General features: G+C 41.0%; 1 protein-coding gene across 4 annotated transcripts in view; it reads right to left on the minus strand.

Moving 5' to 3' along the window:
- The window catches only part of MACROD2 (mono-ADP ribosylhydrolase 2), an 851,816-nt gene that overhangs the window by 20,585 nt on the left and 812,207 nt on the right, over positions 1-19,024 (minus strand). For all 4 annotated transcript variants that reach the window (XM_036379362.2, XM_054514164.1, XM_036379361.2 and 1 more), the window contains exons 14-16: positions 16,490-16,567; positions 15,807-15,881; positions 15,232-15,321 (exon numbers count right to left, since the gene is read on the minus strand). In XM_036379362.2, the coding sequence (XP_036235255.1) occupies positions 15,232-15,321; positions 15,807-15,881; positions 16,490-16,567 (243 nt within the window). The remainder of the gene's footprint in view (positions 1-15,231; positions 15,322-15,806; positions 15,882-16,489; positions 16,568-19,024) is intronic.

A 19,024-nucleotide genomic window follows, 5' to 3' on the forward strand; every position in this document is an offset into this window, starting at 1 on the left:
ATAGGTAAAAAGACCCTGCTTATCCTTCTGTATATTTCCTATCAGAAAAAATCTTCACTTAACTTTCATTTCCTTAACAGAGAGCAATTCATACTCTAAGCTACAACTTAACAGTGTAACCATTAACCTACAATAGAAAGTATAATGAAAATGAACCCAAATTTAAGTTCTCTAAATTCAGTTTATCTACTCTTCATCTCATGGCATATTTACTATAGCAAGCCTAAAAGTTGAGACCCATTTATTTCTGCCTGTCCTCTGATTTACAAACCCTGAATTAATCCAGCTCTTTTCACAGCCCACATATGAAAGAAAGGTGCAAATGGCTGAAGGAAATGATAAGAACTGGATCCCATGCCATGGATCACATTCTGTGCCCAGAATGGCTTCCCCAGAGTAAGCCTGTGTAGCAAAGCTTTCTGACATTCATCATCACAGTCCACTCCTTGGATCACTGCTGTTGTGGCCATGTGAAAGCAGGTTTCCATTGAAAGAGCAAGGCTTCTAACAAAAGGCCATCCCTCCCAAGGGGAGCACAGCAGTGATTTGAATATCAGGCCTCAAAAAGGTGGATTTATTTCAAAAATTTTGCCAAGGGCTGCTAGCAGGCCAATCAGTTTCAGTGGGTGATGGTTTATAGCAACAAAACTGTGAAGTCTCCAGAAACTAGAAATCTGTGAAATGTGGGGAAAAGAGCTGCCTTCTTGCCAGAACAAAATTCCTGGTTATATAGAGCATTGGATCAAAGACAAAGTATTTTGCAGAAACACAGCATGATCACAAACCTCATGAGCAAGGCTTTGGGGATGCTGGGTGACATTCCCTCTGGTGTCCTCAGCTGCTGGACCAGGCCCCTGCCTCTTCCTCCAGCTTTCCTCTGGACATACCCTCCAAATTCTGATTTATTCATGTTGTCAGCAGCAGGGGTGCTCAGTGAGCAGCTGGGGAGCCCCTCCTGCTCTGGGTGATGCCTCCTCAGCAACTCCCAGCAGAAGGGCAGGAAGAGGAAAATCCAGATGTCAATTCCAAAGCCTGCCCAGAAATTTGCAGTACCTGCAGAAGCTGCTGTCAAAGGTTTAGAGCTCAGCTCTTCTTTCCAAAAGCCTGCAGCAGACCCAACCACTTGAAGCTCTTGGACAGCACAGGGATACAGAAAGCATGGAGCATCTTCAAGCTTTGTGCATATGTGTCCTTTGGGTCCTGGGCACACAGAATCATGGAATAGTTTGGGAAGGGATCTTAAAGATCATCTAGTTCCAACACCCCTGCCGTAAGTTTTTGCCCAAAGATTTTTCCACCTCCCAGGCAATTAAGAGAAGGTGCAAAATACCAGAGAAATGGCATTTCCTAGTGATTCTGATAAACAGAGTATATAACCAGCTACTTTAAAGGCAGGCTTTGAAATGCCACTGGCTTGCTTTGTTCCAAGCCCAGTCCCAGGGAGAATGTCAGGTCACATAGCTCATTTGTTATCTTTGTACAGAGGAGCTCCACTAAACGCCAGCCATCATAAAAATACTAACATTCCTTTTAGTGGAAAACAAGTAGAAAAGAAAAATGCAACAACTGGCTTAAAAGGAAGCCAATTAGCACTTCAAAGATTGCCACGTGGTCTGCAAACAGGGATGTTAAAATACCCTGGGGAGCCGTGCTCCTCTTCAGCCACAGCCTGAGTTATGGAAATGGGGGGAGCACCATTACAGAGATAACACTCCCCCATGACACAAACCTACACCATGCATTCATTTACACACACTCTTTGCATTTTATTTCCCTCAGTGGCTTAAAAAATGCCAAGAATCAGAAAGGCATGTGAAGAGCATTTTAATCTAGCCTTAGATAAGGCACTTTGCTCCTCTGGGCAGAGAGCACACAGCAGCAACAACTTCATGTACAACATGAAGGAAAGTGGCAGGGAGAAAACTGCAGTAATTGAGGTCACATCCTCTGTGACTGCAAGGAAACCACCTCACACATTTCCCCCCATCATCCATGGACATTTCCATGTATATACAGCTCACCATTTTAATGATGTATAAATATTTATCTCCCGAGCAGATAAACTAGTAGGCATTTAATTCTAGTGATGCACACACCTTGTGGCTGGATGCTCTCATCTACCTGTAAATGCAAACCACCAGCCACTGAATTAAATTGTGTGGCAAAATTATGTGACAGTTATCTCTGAGGTGTTTGGAATCCCACAGAAAATCTGTGCTTCACGTGGTTAAGCAGCAAGCTCTCATGTTTTATAGGGAGGAGGGGAGAGAAGAAGGGAAAAAAGTTGTGCTTTGTGTGGTTTTTTTTTTTTAAAATCTCATTTGCAGCTGTACATTACAGCTTACAGATTAATAATAAAAGAGTGTATGTGACAATGCAGAAACAAATGATGCTCAATGTCAACACAAAGCAAGATGCAAATAAATTTTTCTGTTAATTAACCAGGCTTTCATTTCATCTGCTCTGATCTCATAAATAAAGCTTACAAGTTAGTTTCAAGCAAGTGTGGGAATTATGCAGGCAAAAAAAATAATCCCAAACCATAAATCAAAACACCTTAACTCAATGGTTTCCTAGTACTGGTTAGCTAATTATATCTGCCATTTTTTATTCAGGAGATTTAAACAGATTAAAACAGGTTAAAAAATTATATTAATTATTCAGCTAATTATACTTGCCATTTTTTATTCAGGAGATCTAAACAGATTAAAACAGGCTAAAAACAATTGTATTCAGGAACTGGCCCAAGGATAAGAGCTCTCTGGATAGTACCAGACATCAGCTGGTGTCAACCACTGCCAAAAAACAAGAGGCATCCCTGAATGTCTGAAGGACAAGAAGAGCTTGGGCAGAAGGATGTATGGATAAGAGGACAGACAGAAGGAAGAGAGAGAAGAAAGAGTAAACAACCAAATAACACTAAATAACATTCTCCTGCACCTATGACTTGCCTCTAAGGATTTGCTTTCCAAGCACTCTATTGAAAATGTTCAAGTCCTTAACTTATCTTCTGGGGGCAAATAAGGGGGCCTGAAAAGCCTTAGGTTAATTAAGCATTGCTGAGATGTGCTTGATGAGACGGGGAAATAAAAAGCTTTTGAAAGGGTGAAAAATCTCCAACCATCTGGTAGCAGCATTGAGAAGAAAGGGGACAGACAAGGGGCAGTCTGCAGCAGGGAGGTACAGGACTCCTTAATTATTGGGCTGCCAAGACCATACCACCCTAAATACCCTGTGAAAGCTCACAAAATGAACTCACAAGGCTCAGCAAAAACAACATCTCTCTTAATAAGAACAGCATCTTCAGGAAAGCAAACGAGTAGCTTTCCCCAAGGTACATCTGCTAATTAGAAATGATGGGTAATAGATGCAGGTGGCAAGGCCCCCAGATGAGAGCAAGACTATTCCTGGTGACCTCTCTGCCTGTTTCTTCTGACTGCTGCTCTCCAAGGCTTCACAGATGGTGTTCTCTTTAAATTAATACCGCCCTGCCAGCCAGAAGGAAGCTTCTGTTGTACTTGGCAATACAGGTGAACAGCCTGCATTTAGATTTCAAAGCAAATGCCACAGGTGTTCCAGCAATATGGCAAGCAGCTGATGTGCTCCAGCCTCTTCAGGCCTGGATAAGGCTCAGCTGTGTTTTCTTACCTCTAAGACTAGCTAGAGAAAAATCACAACATTCAAAGGGCAAACTTCACACACTGGAGCAAAATCTGAACTATCTTTGCTCTAAATGACTCTGTCAGTTGTGAGGTGACAAAGTGCCAATGCCATCCTGCCTTCTCCTCTTGGAGGAGACGGATATGTATCCAGCTGATTACAGGTGCAGGTTAGCAAGGAGCAAACTGGCTTCAACACCCCAAGCTGTGACCAAAGCTTTGCCAGAAAGCATTGCTGTGCTCATTCTCACTTTTGGAATGTGAATGTGTGTAGCTGATTTCCTTCCCTCCTACGTGCAGATCCTTCTCCAGTTTTTTCAGCTGTGTGCTGGTGATCTAGCTGGATTCACAAGCTGGGCAAGAGCATCCTGTATCTGTCCTTGAATGGCAGACCTCATTACAAGAAGGAAATGGTTCTGGCAATCTCATACATGGCATGGCACTGCTGCTTCCAGGATCAGATATCAGCCTCGGGTCATGGGATATTTAACCACCTCTGGTGGTTAAATATCCCATGGCAACTGTGATAAGAACAAATGGCATTAACCATATTTTACAGCCAAATCTTGACATGAATATCTCTCCCCCAGGCTCCCCTTGAAAATACTTTTCACTTTGGAAAGATTTCCTGTGTCTTAAACATCACACTTTTGACTTAGTACTGTTAAACACTGGCTGTGTTTCATGCCAGAGGGAACAGTTTCATGAGCAGATTCTGTGATCTCTGTATGCATCCATTTCTAAGATAACTTGGGTTCCTTTAGACAGGTACAAGATATATTTCTTATGGTCTGCTTTTTCATGCTCACACACTTCAAGAGCCAGCTGGATCTGCAAGCAGAACTGCATCCAGGAAATCTATTTTATGCCATGATGGAAGCAGGCAGTACTGGGAATATTGTTTAAAGACTTTTTTCTTTAACTTTCTTTTCTTTTTAAAGCAAACTTGCCCATATTGCATTGCCAGAAGATTCAAATCCAAGCTACAAAAAGCATCCAAATGTTTGGACATTTACCTGAAAACCAGCTGTGTTCCAGCTGTGGGAGCCTGCAGTACCTGTAACTCAGTAACTGTGTGGTTTCTGAGACATGTCAGCAACCCCCCAGTAACCTCAGTCATCTGCAATTCAAGACTCAGGTTTCTATGTGCGAGCAGATTTATGATGATACAGGCATTAAAAACACTGACAACAGTTTTAAAAGACCACCACAGCTGTACCTACCACACACTGGACAGTCACTGCCTTGGAAGGCAGAGAGGTGAACAAAACCCACAGAGGATGCCAGCTTTACCAATCCAAGATGAGTGTGGAAGCTGTCAGCTATGCTCATGTGAGGGTAATTGTAAAATATCTGCTGTCCCAAGGAGGAAGTGCCAAAAAATGAGAGCACAGCTCTGGTCTCTTGTGGTGATCCAGCTGTTTAGATCAATCCAGGATCCACAGGAGCTCCTGATATCTACAGGAAGAATTGGGTGTGTGGGAAAGGACCACAGCAAACCACCATGGATCTGTGAGGTGAGATCACAAGAAGAAGGGCCAAGGGCTTAACTAAGGTTTGATGGCAGCAGCCATGCAAAACTTGGAGCAAAGAGGATCTGAACCCCAGTGAGGGAGAGGGACCATGCCAGTGCTTACTCTGGCCTCATACCCTCCTGATCAGAGCATGCTGGAAATAAATCTGAATTAATGCTGGAAGGGTTCCACCCCTGATCCTTGTGTCTTAGAGATTCCTGCAAGACAACTGTGTGGGAAGCCCCTCTCATTACTGGGACAGCACCAATGAGGATGTGTCACCTGTAGAGACCTTTCAATGCTCAGGAAAGAGCAAAACAAGAGGGAGTGGAGCTGCTGCACACTCATAACAGCAAGTTCTTCTCAGTTTTCTGACCTCTCCAGACCAGCTGGGTTGATGGAGGCACCATACTAAGGTACCAGCACCCCAGAAAAGGGGGTGATGCTCAGACCCAGCTGTGCTCCCTGCTCAGTCTGTCAGCTTCCTGCTAATCTTCCTTCTAGCTAGGATAGCTGGAGGAATCAGGCAAGTTAATTTCCTTGACTTGAGTTCCTGGAGTTAGGCATTGATTTTTCAGCATATTGACATCTTATTTTGAAGCACCTGAGGTATCTCCATTTGTTCTCATTTGACACCTTTGTGCTACATTTCAGGCTGTCAGACAGTGAAAACATGTCCAGCAGCTGTGCTCTACTTGATGAAACACTGTGTAGCTGTAACTGTGTCACTGTCATAGCATTTGGCCACAAATTGGGAATCTCAATGTTTTCCAAACCCTGATACAGTGAATTTGCCACCCTGACCCCTCTGACTCTACACCATTGTTAGCTGTAACCAGGGGGCAATGAAGAGACTACTGACTTTTTCTGCTCAAAATCCAGAACAGAGTTTAACCAATTTTTCTGTCCAGGTAAGAATGGTATAGCCTGAAAGTGACTGCATATTTCCTCCACAGAGAGAAATGCTGAATGTGCAGACATGCTGTCCTTCAAGGGCTGTGAAGTAATGCAAGTATTGAGAGGTTTTAGGATGATGTAAATAGAATAAAAGAGGTTTTGACCTCTGATTACTGGCACAGTGACTGCAGAACAAACAAACTAACAGTAAAGGCACATCCACATAGGGGAATAATGAGTCAAAGGGCTTATATACCCCAAAATTTCGGTGTAAAGACCCTGCAACAGTGAAGCAGTAATGAAGGTCATCTTTTGGTTGAAATTTGCTGGCTGTAGAAAGCAACAGAGTTTAGAGCTCAGGATAGAAGTCACAACTCTGAACATGGGAGGAAAATCACTGGCAACTGTTTCAGCAAGGTCCAGTGTTAATCAAGTAAGTACATTATAAGCATTGAAGCATGTGCACAAGTAAGAACCCCACCATTCCAATGCTCTTCATGTTTCTCTTGGATCTCTAAAAACAAAACTAAAGTGTTTTTGCAGTTGCCCATAGACTGTCTGCAGCTGCAACTCACAGTCCATTAATTCAGAGCACTGCTTTAATTGCAGCTAGGAGCACATGCACAGCACACGGGAGAGCTCCAAGAAAGGCTCCTCAGAGATCATGCAAGACCCCAAAAAGGAGATGCTGAGCTTTCTGTGAAATAACAGAAAGTCCCAAAGAGCTGCACTTGTGCACCAACGTGTTGGGATGACCCTGCTGCCTGATTCAGATGCAGCCCCAGAGATTAGGAGGGAAGAGCTCTCTCCCTGGTAGATCTTTCAGAGTGGCTAAAGACAAGGTCAGTTTAGGGCTCTTGGGTTGATACTATGGGCCAGGTATGCTGGTGATGCTGACCTTGCATGCTCATCTGGAGGCAAAATGTGATAAAAGCCAACCAAGCAGAGGAAAACTCCTTCCAGATGGCAAGACCTCAAAAGAATGCTCACCTGTCAACCACATTAGGAAAAGGTGAGGGGACAGAAAACCTGCTGCCAAAAAGTTATGAGTAAAGTGCAGAAAAAAGGAAGAGAAAATCCAGAGGAAAGCATTATGCTTCAAAGATCTGAGTGAGACTGAGTGGGATTTTTCCTGCACTGAGTCAACTGCAGTGAGAAAGGTTTAATCTCAGTTAAAGTCATGCCCTAGCAAAGCAACCTCTACTTCACAAGGCTGCACACACATTTCCCCTCACTATGTAGCATTCCCTTCTTGTACAGCTCTGGCCTCCCTCTCCAAGCACAGGAGGCAAGGACACCCATGAAGCCATGGTGTACCTCACTAGCAGAGCCAGAAGTGGGAATACACAACAGAAGAGAAAACAGAACAGAGCTGAATCAAAAAGTGTCTCTCTTGATCCATGTGACAGTATGGAGTGAGTAGATGCCACCCTTCTCATATGAGAACCAGATTTACTCCTCACCACAGCACTAGGCAAAACTACAGAAATAATCAGTGAAGTGAAAATGTTCTTCCACTCCTCAAAGAACAAGCCACAGAATCTTTCAATCCTAGGGCATATGGTGTTTTCTTTTAATTCCTTCCTGTTCTATACTTGAGAAAAAAAAAAAGTTCCCCAAATCATACCTTCTCCACTCCCACTGGTTGTGGTTTCCACACAGTTATGGCTGGGCTCCACTCTGTTTTGTGAAAATCCTTGGTTAAATGCAGTTTGACTCCCTGCTGCCCTAAGTGTGTGGCCATTTGAATTTTTGAAACAGCTCTAACAGTGCCACAACCTGGGCAAGGTGATACATCCATCCACAACCTAAGCAAGTGGGAGCACAGAACTTCCAGTTCCAGAGCCAGCTCAGTTGGATGAGTGTATTCTATCATAAACAAACTTTATTAAAAGAGGTAAGAATCTAAAATTTATCAGTGCTTAACACAACAAAGACTCCTTTTGTAGAAGATGGCACAAAGACATAACATTTCTCTGTGAGAGATCAAATTGTTTCCTGGTGAAACTGCCTGCACTCCTTTGTTCTGGTGGGCTTATTCTAATTTAGGACTGAATTTCTTACTGTGGCACACAGGAGCTAAGCTCACTGCTCAAACAGATACCTCTGAAGCTGTACATATATATTAAAGTGGTGCCTTATCTCTAAGCTTATTTCCAGAAATACTGATGGCTATGCTGCCATCTGTAACAGTGCAGTCCTTGGCCAGTGAGTCCTACTTTTTCAACATGTTACAGGAAACTGTTTCTGAGATGTCAGACACTCTCCCATATTCCTTTCCCTCATTCCTTAGGTGCTATTTGAGATGGTTTGAGAGAGTTTGAAAGAGATAAATGCTTTGTTTCCATAAGGCACTGCTGTCTCTCTGGAGAGGTGAGCTAAAGCCAAAGCCTGGTAGACTTGGACCCCATCATTTGGAATACAGATTCTATTATCTCCCCAATTTTCATATGTGATAAGGGCCTTATCAGAATCTTAAAGCTCTTCAAGACTTGTAGGTCACAAGTAAAAAACATACAATATCATGTAATACTATTATAAACATATGAGGACTAAGAATGACATCATAGCATCTGCTTTTCACTGGGATTTGATGATTTCATATTTTTTAGCATTCCCAACATGGAAAATCAAAATGAAAATGGCACTTCAATATATTTCATTAAAAATATCCAGTTTCTCCTCCAGCATCTTCAAGGATTTAATTTCTTCTTTCTTTTTATTTTCTGCATATGGAAAAGCACTCTTAAGCTTCTTTTACTTATTTAATGCTGAGTGTGATTCAATTCACTGCTGTAACATAAGTTAATTAAACTAAACAAAGGCTGCATTGTCAACACTTTCAGCAGGAACAAAGAGATGATATTTTTAAATGCAATAAAAAATGCTAATTCATAATACTATTTCTATTCTGCTTACTGTAAAATGAAATGAAGAAAACAATCAAATAGAGATAATAAACCTTAAACACTATCATTGTTACAGTATTCTCTCTTGTTGTTTTCCTGTTTTCTTTCCTTTTGGCTTTTTTGTTTTACCCTTACCATCATGTCTGGTAACACAAAGTGACTGTGACAGCAAGCAAAACGTTTAAGCTGGAAAATTCCTTACATTTTCTACTTTCTTATTAGAAAAGCACACAGAAAAAATAAATTATGTTTCCTTGCAAGGGATGAAAAATAATTAAAACTTCAAATTAATCCTGCACCATCTATTTTTTAAATGTACATTCAGGTTAGAAACTGGTATATGGAGACTAATGAAAAGAAACAGATTCTTTCTGTGGCAGGAAAATAAATACAACTTTTTTCCCCCTCAAGAGACTGAAATCAATATCTAGAGCAGACTACTGACAGTGTAATAACCACCCTGACTGCCAATGCACAGTGCTGCACAGCATCCTCAGGGAAGCTCCTTCAGGAAAGCCCTGCAGGGCTCTGCATCCCATTTGCTGCCCCATCCTGCACCGTCAGTGAAGCCTCTGCTGATGTACGAGCCTGGACAGCTCCCACTGCACAAAGCCCCCACACAAACAGTGGGGCCAAAGCCCCAGAGCTCCTCCTCTGCAGCCTGCAACGTGTAAGCAGAGCAAAGGGAATATTTCTCTGTCTGCTCTGGGGTGCCCTGACCCCCAGGGCAGCACTGACTTTGACCCTCACTCATGGAGAAAGTTTCCTAAACTCCAGAATAGACCAGAATCCACAAAAATGTGAAATAGGTTCTAGAGAGCAGTGTAGGTGAATCACTTGGTGGGAAATTCAGGTTTTGGGATTTTGAGTATGTTGTGGATGGAAGCAAGATGGAGGGCACAGAGTGTTGTCCTGAGTTGTTTCTTCATGCTTCTTCTTCCTCCTTCTTCATGGGTTTGGGTGATGTTTTGTAATTGGGCAGAAAAGTTCCCATTGTGGGCTCTTTGGGATCAGTTATTGGGTTGAAAAGGAAAATAATCTAGGTGTCAGTTCTTAATTGGATAGTTTAGTCTTAAAAGACCTTGTAACAAGAGATTGTTGGCCATTTTGTGCCTTGCTGCTGAACTCATGGCTGTGAGACTGTTTTACTGATAAGAAATAACAAACACCTGAGTCAGAACATGAACTACCATCTCAGGTGCCTTCAATCCAGACCCAGAGAAACCCACAACTGGTACCCCCACACAGGTAAGCCTCACCTGGCATAGAAATGACTTGGATATCCTTTTCTGCCACAGCTATAATGCCTTCAGGAGGGCAGAGTGCTCGATACAGACCAAAAAGCCCTTGGACCACCACAAACTCAGCACAGAGGGCTGGCAAACACAATCTGGTCACAGAATCTCCTCAGCTGGCTGATACTACAGATGAAAAGTTCACTGGAGTTTTGTGATGTTCTCAAGAAAATAAAAGCATGTAAAGAGAGGCTTCATAGGTGAGGTACCTTTTAGGCTTTCCATTGCTAATCTCTCTGCACACCTCCCAGCAGTCCCACCTACTGCTTCTCAACAGCCCACATCTCTGCATAGCCTAGAGCTTTAAATTCCCATTTGCAGCTTTCTGCTTCCACAGCTTTTCCAGCATTTCTGCAAAAAAGCCCAGTGGTGCGCTTGTCTTTTGCTTTGCCAAACATCAGTATGTGTTAGAATAGGATTTTAAAGATGTATTTAATATTTAGCATCTGAATATGCTGTAACAGCCCAAAAAATGGCATCTGATCTATTCAGTATGGGTTCTTATCAAACACCAAATGCACTGTATCTGGTTCAGGATATTTTTTCCTCTCCTCTTTGAGCAACTGAATAAAAGAAGTTGGAGCCTTTATACTAGAAGTAGTCTAGAAGCTACAGCAATCCAAAGTAATTTTTTCTTTCCAAACAAAGTGAAATTACCTATTTAATGATTCTAGTGAAGGCTTTTTTTTTTTTTCCCAAAAATGTCTCATCTTTCCCACTTGAAGAATTAAAGGAGTTTGGTTAAGCAATAAAATTGCCATGAATCAGTAATAAAAATGTCAGATTTGTCCAAAAAAGATCTTTCTCAAGAATTCTTTCATTTCTCTATAGCCACAATGTTATTTTGAAATTTTTGACTGTTTGATAACAAAGTCATTATTCTGACATTATTTACGACTGTACCAATGCATACAAAAATCCTATAAATGCCTGAGACTGGAGCTGTAAAACATTAGAGCTCTTTTCCCCAGGCTTTGGAATATTTAGTTCTCTCCAAGATCACACCATAAAATTATCACTCCTGCTAAAGCAAAATGGACAAGAGAGGAATGGACAAAGTGTTGCCTACAGAGTTACAGGTTACAGCTATTCTTGTTACAAAGACTGCTGAGCAAAATTGGGCTTAGCTAGAACAGAACTTGGCAGACTTCAAACCTGAAATTTTAGGCAGACTTCAAATTCAGAGTGAACAAGCACTGATCAGAAGATTGACAAAGGAAATCACATGCACTGCAAAGGATGGAAACCTCCCCCAGCCTGCCCCTGACCTCATGGTGAAGGTGAGGGTTCTACACAGCCACTCTAATGTTGCTCACATGGAGAAACATCCCATGTCAAGCTCAAACAATATTCCAAACTGGCACGAGGTGACAAAATATTTCAGCCCAAATAGAGACGAGAGAAAACCAGAGAAATAACAGCAATAGCTGTTCATTTTCCAGTGCTCTGACAGAAAACCTACCCCTTCAAAGAGTCAAATGACTTCCAAGGGTGATTAGTGAGGGAAATCATCATCTTGGATGTCTCAATGAAGGGAGACAGAAAGAGAGGGGAAATAAGATGACAGAGGTGAGAGTGGGCTCAGAGGAGAAACTGGCTGCATATTCACACAAATATGGCATTTACTTCCATGTGCTGCAAATTGTGTTGTGGAATAAATGTGCTGATTAAACCTACAAATAAGTGCTGAGTGCATGGTCATTACAACACAGCAGGACCACTTCCAAGTGTACATATAAAGGCACTGCCAAAAAGGTCTGCTAAAACTGTGTACACTTACCTAGTCAGCAAATAGGTCAGTGATCACCACTTGCTCTGGTTTTTAATAAAGGGATTTGAGAATATTCCCCAATCTTATAAGAAACATAGATTTTCATTATTTTTTTGTGAACCAGAATGAGTGAATAATAGTAGTTGGAAAAAAAAATGAAAAAGGCATCTTAGCTTGCCTTTTTTCTTCAGCTGCTCCCTCTTAATATATAACTTCAAGTTGCAGTAGAAAAAAGGGAATAAATTGGCACATGTGATATTTTATTACTGATTTTGGAAAAAGCAACAGCAGGTTTTTATGAAACACACAGTGCCTCACATTGTTATATTCTTCAGGGTAATCTGGCTGGGCTCTCACTGCTGGCAATGGGAGTTAGGAGTGTGACTGCCAAGATTTTGATTTTTCATTCCTCTGGCCTCCCAGCATCCCAGAACCTTGAAAGCACCAGGATCTGGGACTCCTTGGGAATTCACACTACAGCATGACCCTAGAGCTGTGAAGTGAAATGAGCTCCACAGAAAGGACCCTGCAAGCTTTAAAAAACCCCAAAACACAGAGATGAGCTGGCAGTAAAATTTGCACACTTAAATCAGAAGATAACCTGTGGTTTGTCAGAAGTTCATGTAAACTGAGACATCTCTAAACCATCAAGAAACAGACATTTTTCCATGGAAAACCACACCATTGAAAAACTTCCTAGCACGCTTCAAAGCTGCAATCAGTAACTGAGCAGAAATCCAGCTTCAGGTTGGAAAAGGGACTTTGTTGGTACTTTAGTGGCTTACACAGCTCCAGTTCTGAGGACTGAAGGGACTGCAGATAACTCCCAAGAATCTAATGCTCCCAGTGAGACAGAGAGAAGAGAGAGGCAGATACATGCTACCCTTTGCTCTGGGATGAGTTTGAAAACAAGCACAAGAAAATCTCATGTAGAACAGAAAGACCAGGTAGTTTGGAATTCAGTAGTTGCTATATTTGGCTATGCATATAGATCCAGAATGGGTCAAACCAACTAGAGATCCATGAATTTCTGTTTAACAGGACTAGCAGTCCCACATTAGCCTTTTCCCCACGTTCTTACACAAAAATACAGTATTTCATCCTATATCAAATGTACTGTGTGTGCTGCTGGAAAACTTTCAGCTGAATTACTTTAGGAGGTAGCACTCAGGTTACATAAAATAGTGTCACTTATTAAATCTCTTTTTAATGCCAGGTAATCTCCTTCCATTAAGAGGAATCTCTCATTGGAAAATATATATTATTTTATCAGTCTGAACTTCAGCTGATTTTATTTTTCTTACCTCTTTTTGTCCAGACCCACTTCACTTTATGGCAAATTTTCAAAACCTATGTGGTAGAATTTGTTCCCATCAGAACAAGCAGCAACCAGCAAGATGAGCTATGAGGGTGCTTAAACCCATGAGAATGAAAACAAGACAAGGGAAACGCTTTCTTTCCTTCTCTGCTCCTGCTCTGCAAGAGCACCCATTTATTTTTCCTGTGCCAAAGTCAGTACCTTTGGAAGAAGCTGGACAGAATATTTATGCTGTTATCCTGCACACACACACTCAGCACACCTCCTCCTATCATGGAACTTACCAAAAGATCACTTAAATTGATGACACTAATTCTATGGACTTCAACAAGCTTTGGATCAGATGAATCCCGCACAGTATCAACACCTGAGACCCCCAGGTAGGAACAAGTTCCAAAATATTTAGCAAGAACTTTTTTACTTACTTAGTATTTAAAACTTTTAAATCAAGGGCTGGAACAGAAAAGGTGCCAAGAACAGCCCTTTTCTGACATTACCTGCTTTTCCTTAACACTGCATATTTTAACAGTAAGTAGCACAGATGTTGAAATGCAATCTCTCTTCTGAGAACTAAATGACAGTCCCGAGCTGTTGGGGACACTAAAGAAGTAAAGAGGAGAAAATATGCAAATAATGAAGGTACATTTTTTCCAATTTAGTTCTGATGATGCATAAAATACTATGTAAATAATTTCTATTTGGAGGAGATTAACATGACAGCATTGGTACTTGCAATCAGAGTGAGCCTGTATGTATAATCTGAGTTTGCAGCTGAGGTAGTGTGGTACCACTTACCCAAATTTGAACATAAGAATTCTATCAATTCTACCTTCACCATCATTAACACAGCACAAAACCAATACCATTAACACAAATGATAACGAGGAGATGTGATTAGTCTCAGCTTGGATAGACAATTAAAATTTAAAAAAACAAAGAGGGAACTATTGTTTAGCTGTATATGAACAAAGAGGTTCTATTAACCTGGCTTTGCAGCGAAGAAAATTGTCAATATTGATAACACAGGTTTGCAATTAAGTTGGTGTCAATGTGGCTGAGAAAAGGACTTCATAATTAGGAAAACACAGTTAGTATTGACCTGAATTTTCAATAAAAATAATGTCTGCATTTTAATTTGGAACTGTAAAATTAATCCTTGGGCTCTACAAATGACCATATAATTAACTAGCAGTTACTTTAAAATGAGAGAATTATTTACATAATACATTCTTTTTTATATAACCACATGCCCTTACAAATGGTGAGATGATTGCAGGGTTCCCAGGAGCATCCAACACTTACATTTGCACATTTCCTTGCAACAGCATTCCCAAGGTTTTAAATACTTTACCCCCATAAAAAAAATTACTGCTTCAGAAGACTCTGTATTCTCACCAAATATTGGTTTCTTCATTAGAATTACTAGTTTTAGTTACTCTTAATAGTTAATAGTTAAATTATTAGTTAAATTAATAGTTAAATCTCTATTAATGACCTCACAAATAACTATCATACCCATTTATTTAAATACTCAGAATGCTTCTAGCAAATGTGAACATAAGGATACTTACATGGACATAAATTGGTTGTTTAATCAGCATTATGGGCTTAAATGCAAAAAACCGAAAGCGAGGAGAGCATTTAAATGCCACTTTTGAACCCGAGTGTGCACTTTTTTGCACTTAGCTTCCTACTGAAATCCAAGTCCAATATATCAAAACTCCACTCAAAGATAAGACAAAAAAAGATTTTTCCTTAGGGGGAAAAAGAGCTCTTTTCTGTGCCCTTTCCATGTTTCCTCACTATAGAAAAGCATAACATGAGTCCTGCAGCATTCTCTGTCTCCATCTGCTTTATAATAGGCTCACCTCCTTCTTCTTTTCCTTCTTCCTTTTCCTCTGCACCAAGTATCAAAGGAATCTCAGCTTCTGTTGTGCCTTCTTGGTTCAACAGAGGATCTGAATAAATTTGATAAAAAGATGAATAGTAAGCTTTTCAGAATGGACATGAAAGGATTGACACCCACTAGAGACCTTACCATGAAAAACACTGGCAGAGGAAAAGGATCTTTTCCTCCACAAGTACAAATAAAAAAGCTGTCCAAGGAAATCCAAGGGGCTCTAGTTCAGAGCAAAGCCTTGAAGATGATGAACTTTCTGGGATTTAGGCACAAAATCCCACGCACTTACTCCAAACATGGATCTTCACTGAGACTCACTGCAATCCCAGAGTCCATGTCCCACCCCTTGATGTGCTGAAGGTCAGGCTGGATGTAGCTCTGAGCAACCTGGCTGAGTAGAAGGTGTACCTGCCCATAGCAGGGGGGTTGAAACTAGATGATCTTTAAGGTCCCCTCAATCCCGGACGTTCTATGATTCCATGATTCTACCTTAGCGTTTTTGCTTGTTAATCTTGCTTTTTGATCTCAAGACACAAGGAATACCTTCTATTTCCATGCAGGAATCTTGGGACTCTTCCCCAGTTTTTATCTCCTCATTTGCAGAAACATCCTGTTGTGCTGTTAACACAAGAAACAGAAAATGGTACCAGGATGGTTCTGCATGCAGGCAATGCTAAATTCATTAAAACAGAACGTGAACTTTAGACACAGCATGGTAGTTCTAAGCCAAGCACTGTTTTTTTTTTTTTCTAGTAAGTGAACCATGTTGAACACATTTTATATATGAAAATACCATTTAACAGTACTAAGCATTAAGTTAGTTATATAGCTGGTCAAAACTGTCCCTGCAGCACTTGGAGTTTTTCCTCCTTTGCAGCTCAGCCTTGACAGTGTTTCTCATAGGAGCTGCTGTAAAGTGCTGGCACTTGATGGTCAGCAGAAGGAACAGAAACACCCCACAGGCTTTCAGAACCACAATAACAACATGCTAACAGTGCTATGCACCCAGGATCACTATGGCTAAACCTATTTAGAGACGTGGCTTTCCCAGTAGCATCAGGGGTTACTACCCCACAACTGGCTGACACACAACCTCTACTAGCCAACAGCATTTCCTTAAGGTGGCAGAGCCAGGCTGAAACCCACTGGGTGCTGACACTGGAAGAACTCAGGTTTCACACTGGTTCATCATGTCTGTCTTAAAAAACTTTGACTAAAAACTTTACCTTTGGCTTGATCTTGTTCACACATCACAGGATGCACTGAATCACCCTTCTGCATGCCTTTGGAGTCTTTTAGGGAATCTGAGGGAAAAATCAAACAAAAAAATAAATCCTGAAGCAGTTTTCATGCTGGAAAAGTAGATTTGAGCTAGAGGAGCTCTTAGGTGCCAGCTTCATATTTGGCATTTTGATACACTGACAATTTTCTATCTGTTTAACTACAGTCTTATAAACTACAGAAGTGTATTTGTGGGTTCCAATTATTCAAATTGATTTCAGAATCCCTACCCTTACTGAGCAGTTTTTTGCTGGCAGTACAAACCTTAAACCAGGAGCTGGCAAAGAAGGATGCATAAGAATAATCAGCAGCACTACCAAGAATTTTATTCCTAATGAGTGGAGCGGCACAAATCTATGAGAAATAGCACAAACCACCTACTTGATAAATAAAGTGGTTTATTATTTCTTTAGAATAACAGTTTTTCATGGTTGAATTTACAGAAACTTTAAATCTTTCCAAAAACAATAAACCCCATAAATCCCTGTGCAAATCCTAGCCTCATGTCACTTGATGACAAAGCTCCCAAGGTCACTATAGCCAAGAGTGCTTTTCTTTTTTGGGGCAGACTGTCAAAATGAACTGCCCAAAACAATGCTTGGGCAGTGCCACAGTGAGACTTAAATTACATTTTGGCAGAAAGTCCAACTGCTGTGCTATCTGGGGTCTTCATAAACACAGGGCATTATTTTGTTGCATCAAACAGCATTTTCTGACAACAGCCAGTTTTTGCATAGGGATGGAGAAATATATAATGCATAATTCCACTGCATTCAGGTAATATAGCAACACAGACACTTGATTTAGTGTGATTTAGTGATTTTGCTCATCCTCTTCACAGATTTCACTGGATAAAGAGCTCTCTTTGAACCTCATTAAAAACCAGTGCTGATCTAACTGGACATTGCACAAACCACAGGGATAAGCCCACTCCAGGTTGTAACAACAGCAACAGATAATCAGTGTTTGTGTTCCCATGTGAGATACTTTCTAAAGTCCTGCTCAATGGAAAAAGTAAGTAATGATGCCAAATGATCTACAGCACGTGATAATAAATTACATTTTGACAGTGCTTTTACAGCTTAAATTCTGGAAGGTCCCCCTCAACAACATTACTGAGCAAATGTTACAATATACCCAAGGATGCCCCTGTAAAACTCTGTTCCTGAAAATGTCCAAAAGTAATCTCTGATGGATAAGTAGAAAGCTAGGTTGTTAATATCTGATCCAAATTTAATAATCTGTAGGAAAGGTATGTGCTGAAATCGTGTGGCTTTAATTAACTGCAAATAATCCCCCAAGGCAAACATTTAATTACCCGCACAGTTTCTTACTTCTTTCATGGCATGACAATAAGTTTAAAAAACCAAAGTTTGAAAGTAGAATAACTCACTGATGTACAATTTGCTAAACTTTATACTTGCTGCACTCATTTTTTGCCCTACTGCACCAGTCTTCCATACTATATTGTACAATGAGGTTCAAAGGATTATCCTTATCAGCCTGAATTGGAGCATAACTAAATTAGAATTTTATCAAATTCCAAGTTTAATCAAAAACCCAGTTGAAGGATCTCCTGGTACCAAAAAATTTTTGGTAGCAAAAAATTCTATAGGGAATTTTTCAAGCAAACTTGAAACACATTGAGGGAAATTCTGGCTTTGCTGAAGTTTTTGACAAAGCTCTCAGGATTTCAGACAAGCCAAGATCTGTACTACCTGTAACTCCATACCCTAAATTAATACATTTTTCTGTATGATATAACTGCATGCTTGTAAAAGGAATTGCATTGGTAAAGCTGGAATCAGAAGTCCTCTGCCTTGAGTGCCACGATGCCGGGGCCCAAACAAGCAGCCCTTCAAGCAGCCAAAAGTGATGGCACAAGGTGATGCTGCAGTGGATGGAGCGGTGCTAAGGGTGCCATGACCTTCCTGAAGAAGTGTCCTGAGAAGGACAGCTCAGGGGCGCAGGCACTTGTCCTTTGCTTGTCACTGTTGTGCCAAGGATGACACAGGAGCAGGCAGGAGGCAGGATTGTAGAAAGAGCAAAGGAGGCTTTATTCAAGAGAACCGCGTGGTTTTTATAGAGTGAAATGATGCATTCTGTTTGACTGGCTAGTCAACAAAAGCACCTTCCTCATACATTGTCCTTGAGAAGAACAAAGAGACAAAGCACAAAAACACCACCTGCAGATTGCTTATACTTAACAAGTTACCACATCCTTACAACTCCCTAAAAATTCTCCCAAGCCGCTGTGAGAAACGCTTCCCATTTCTCTCTCTCTGTCCCATGGCATCCACATTTGCTCACACTGGCTAGCTGTTCAATTATTCCAAGGGGGAAGAGATGAGAGCCTTGTATGATGTTCCAGAGAGAATAAACCTTTATTGTGACCAGGACGCTCCACCAAAGATGCCAAGCACAAGAGCTCCAAGGAGGCAGGGAAAACAAGAGTTTATATGGGAAAGGCAGGGGGTGGG

The sequence above is a fragment of the Molothrus ater genome, chromosome 3 (genome assembly GCF_012460135.2).
Source record: "Molothrus ater isolate BHLD 08-10-18 breed brown headed cowbird chromosome 3, BPBGC_Mater_1.1, whole genome shotgun sequence".
Lineage (NCBI taxonomy): Eukaryota > Metazoa > Chordata > Aves > Passeriformes > Icteridae > Molothrus > Molothrus ater.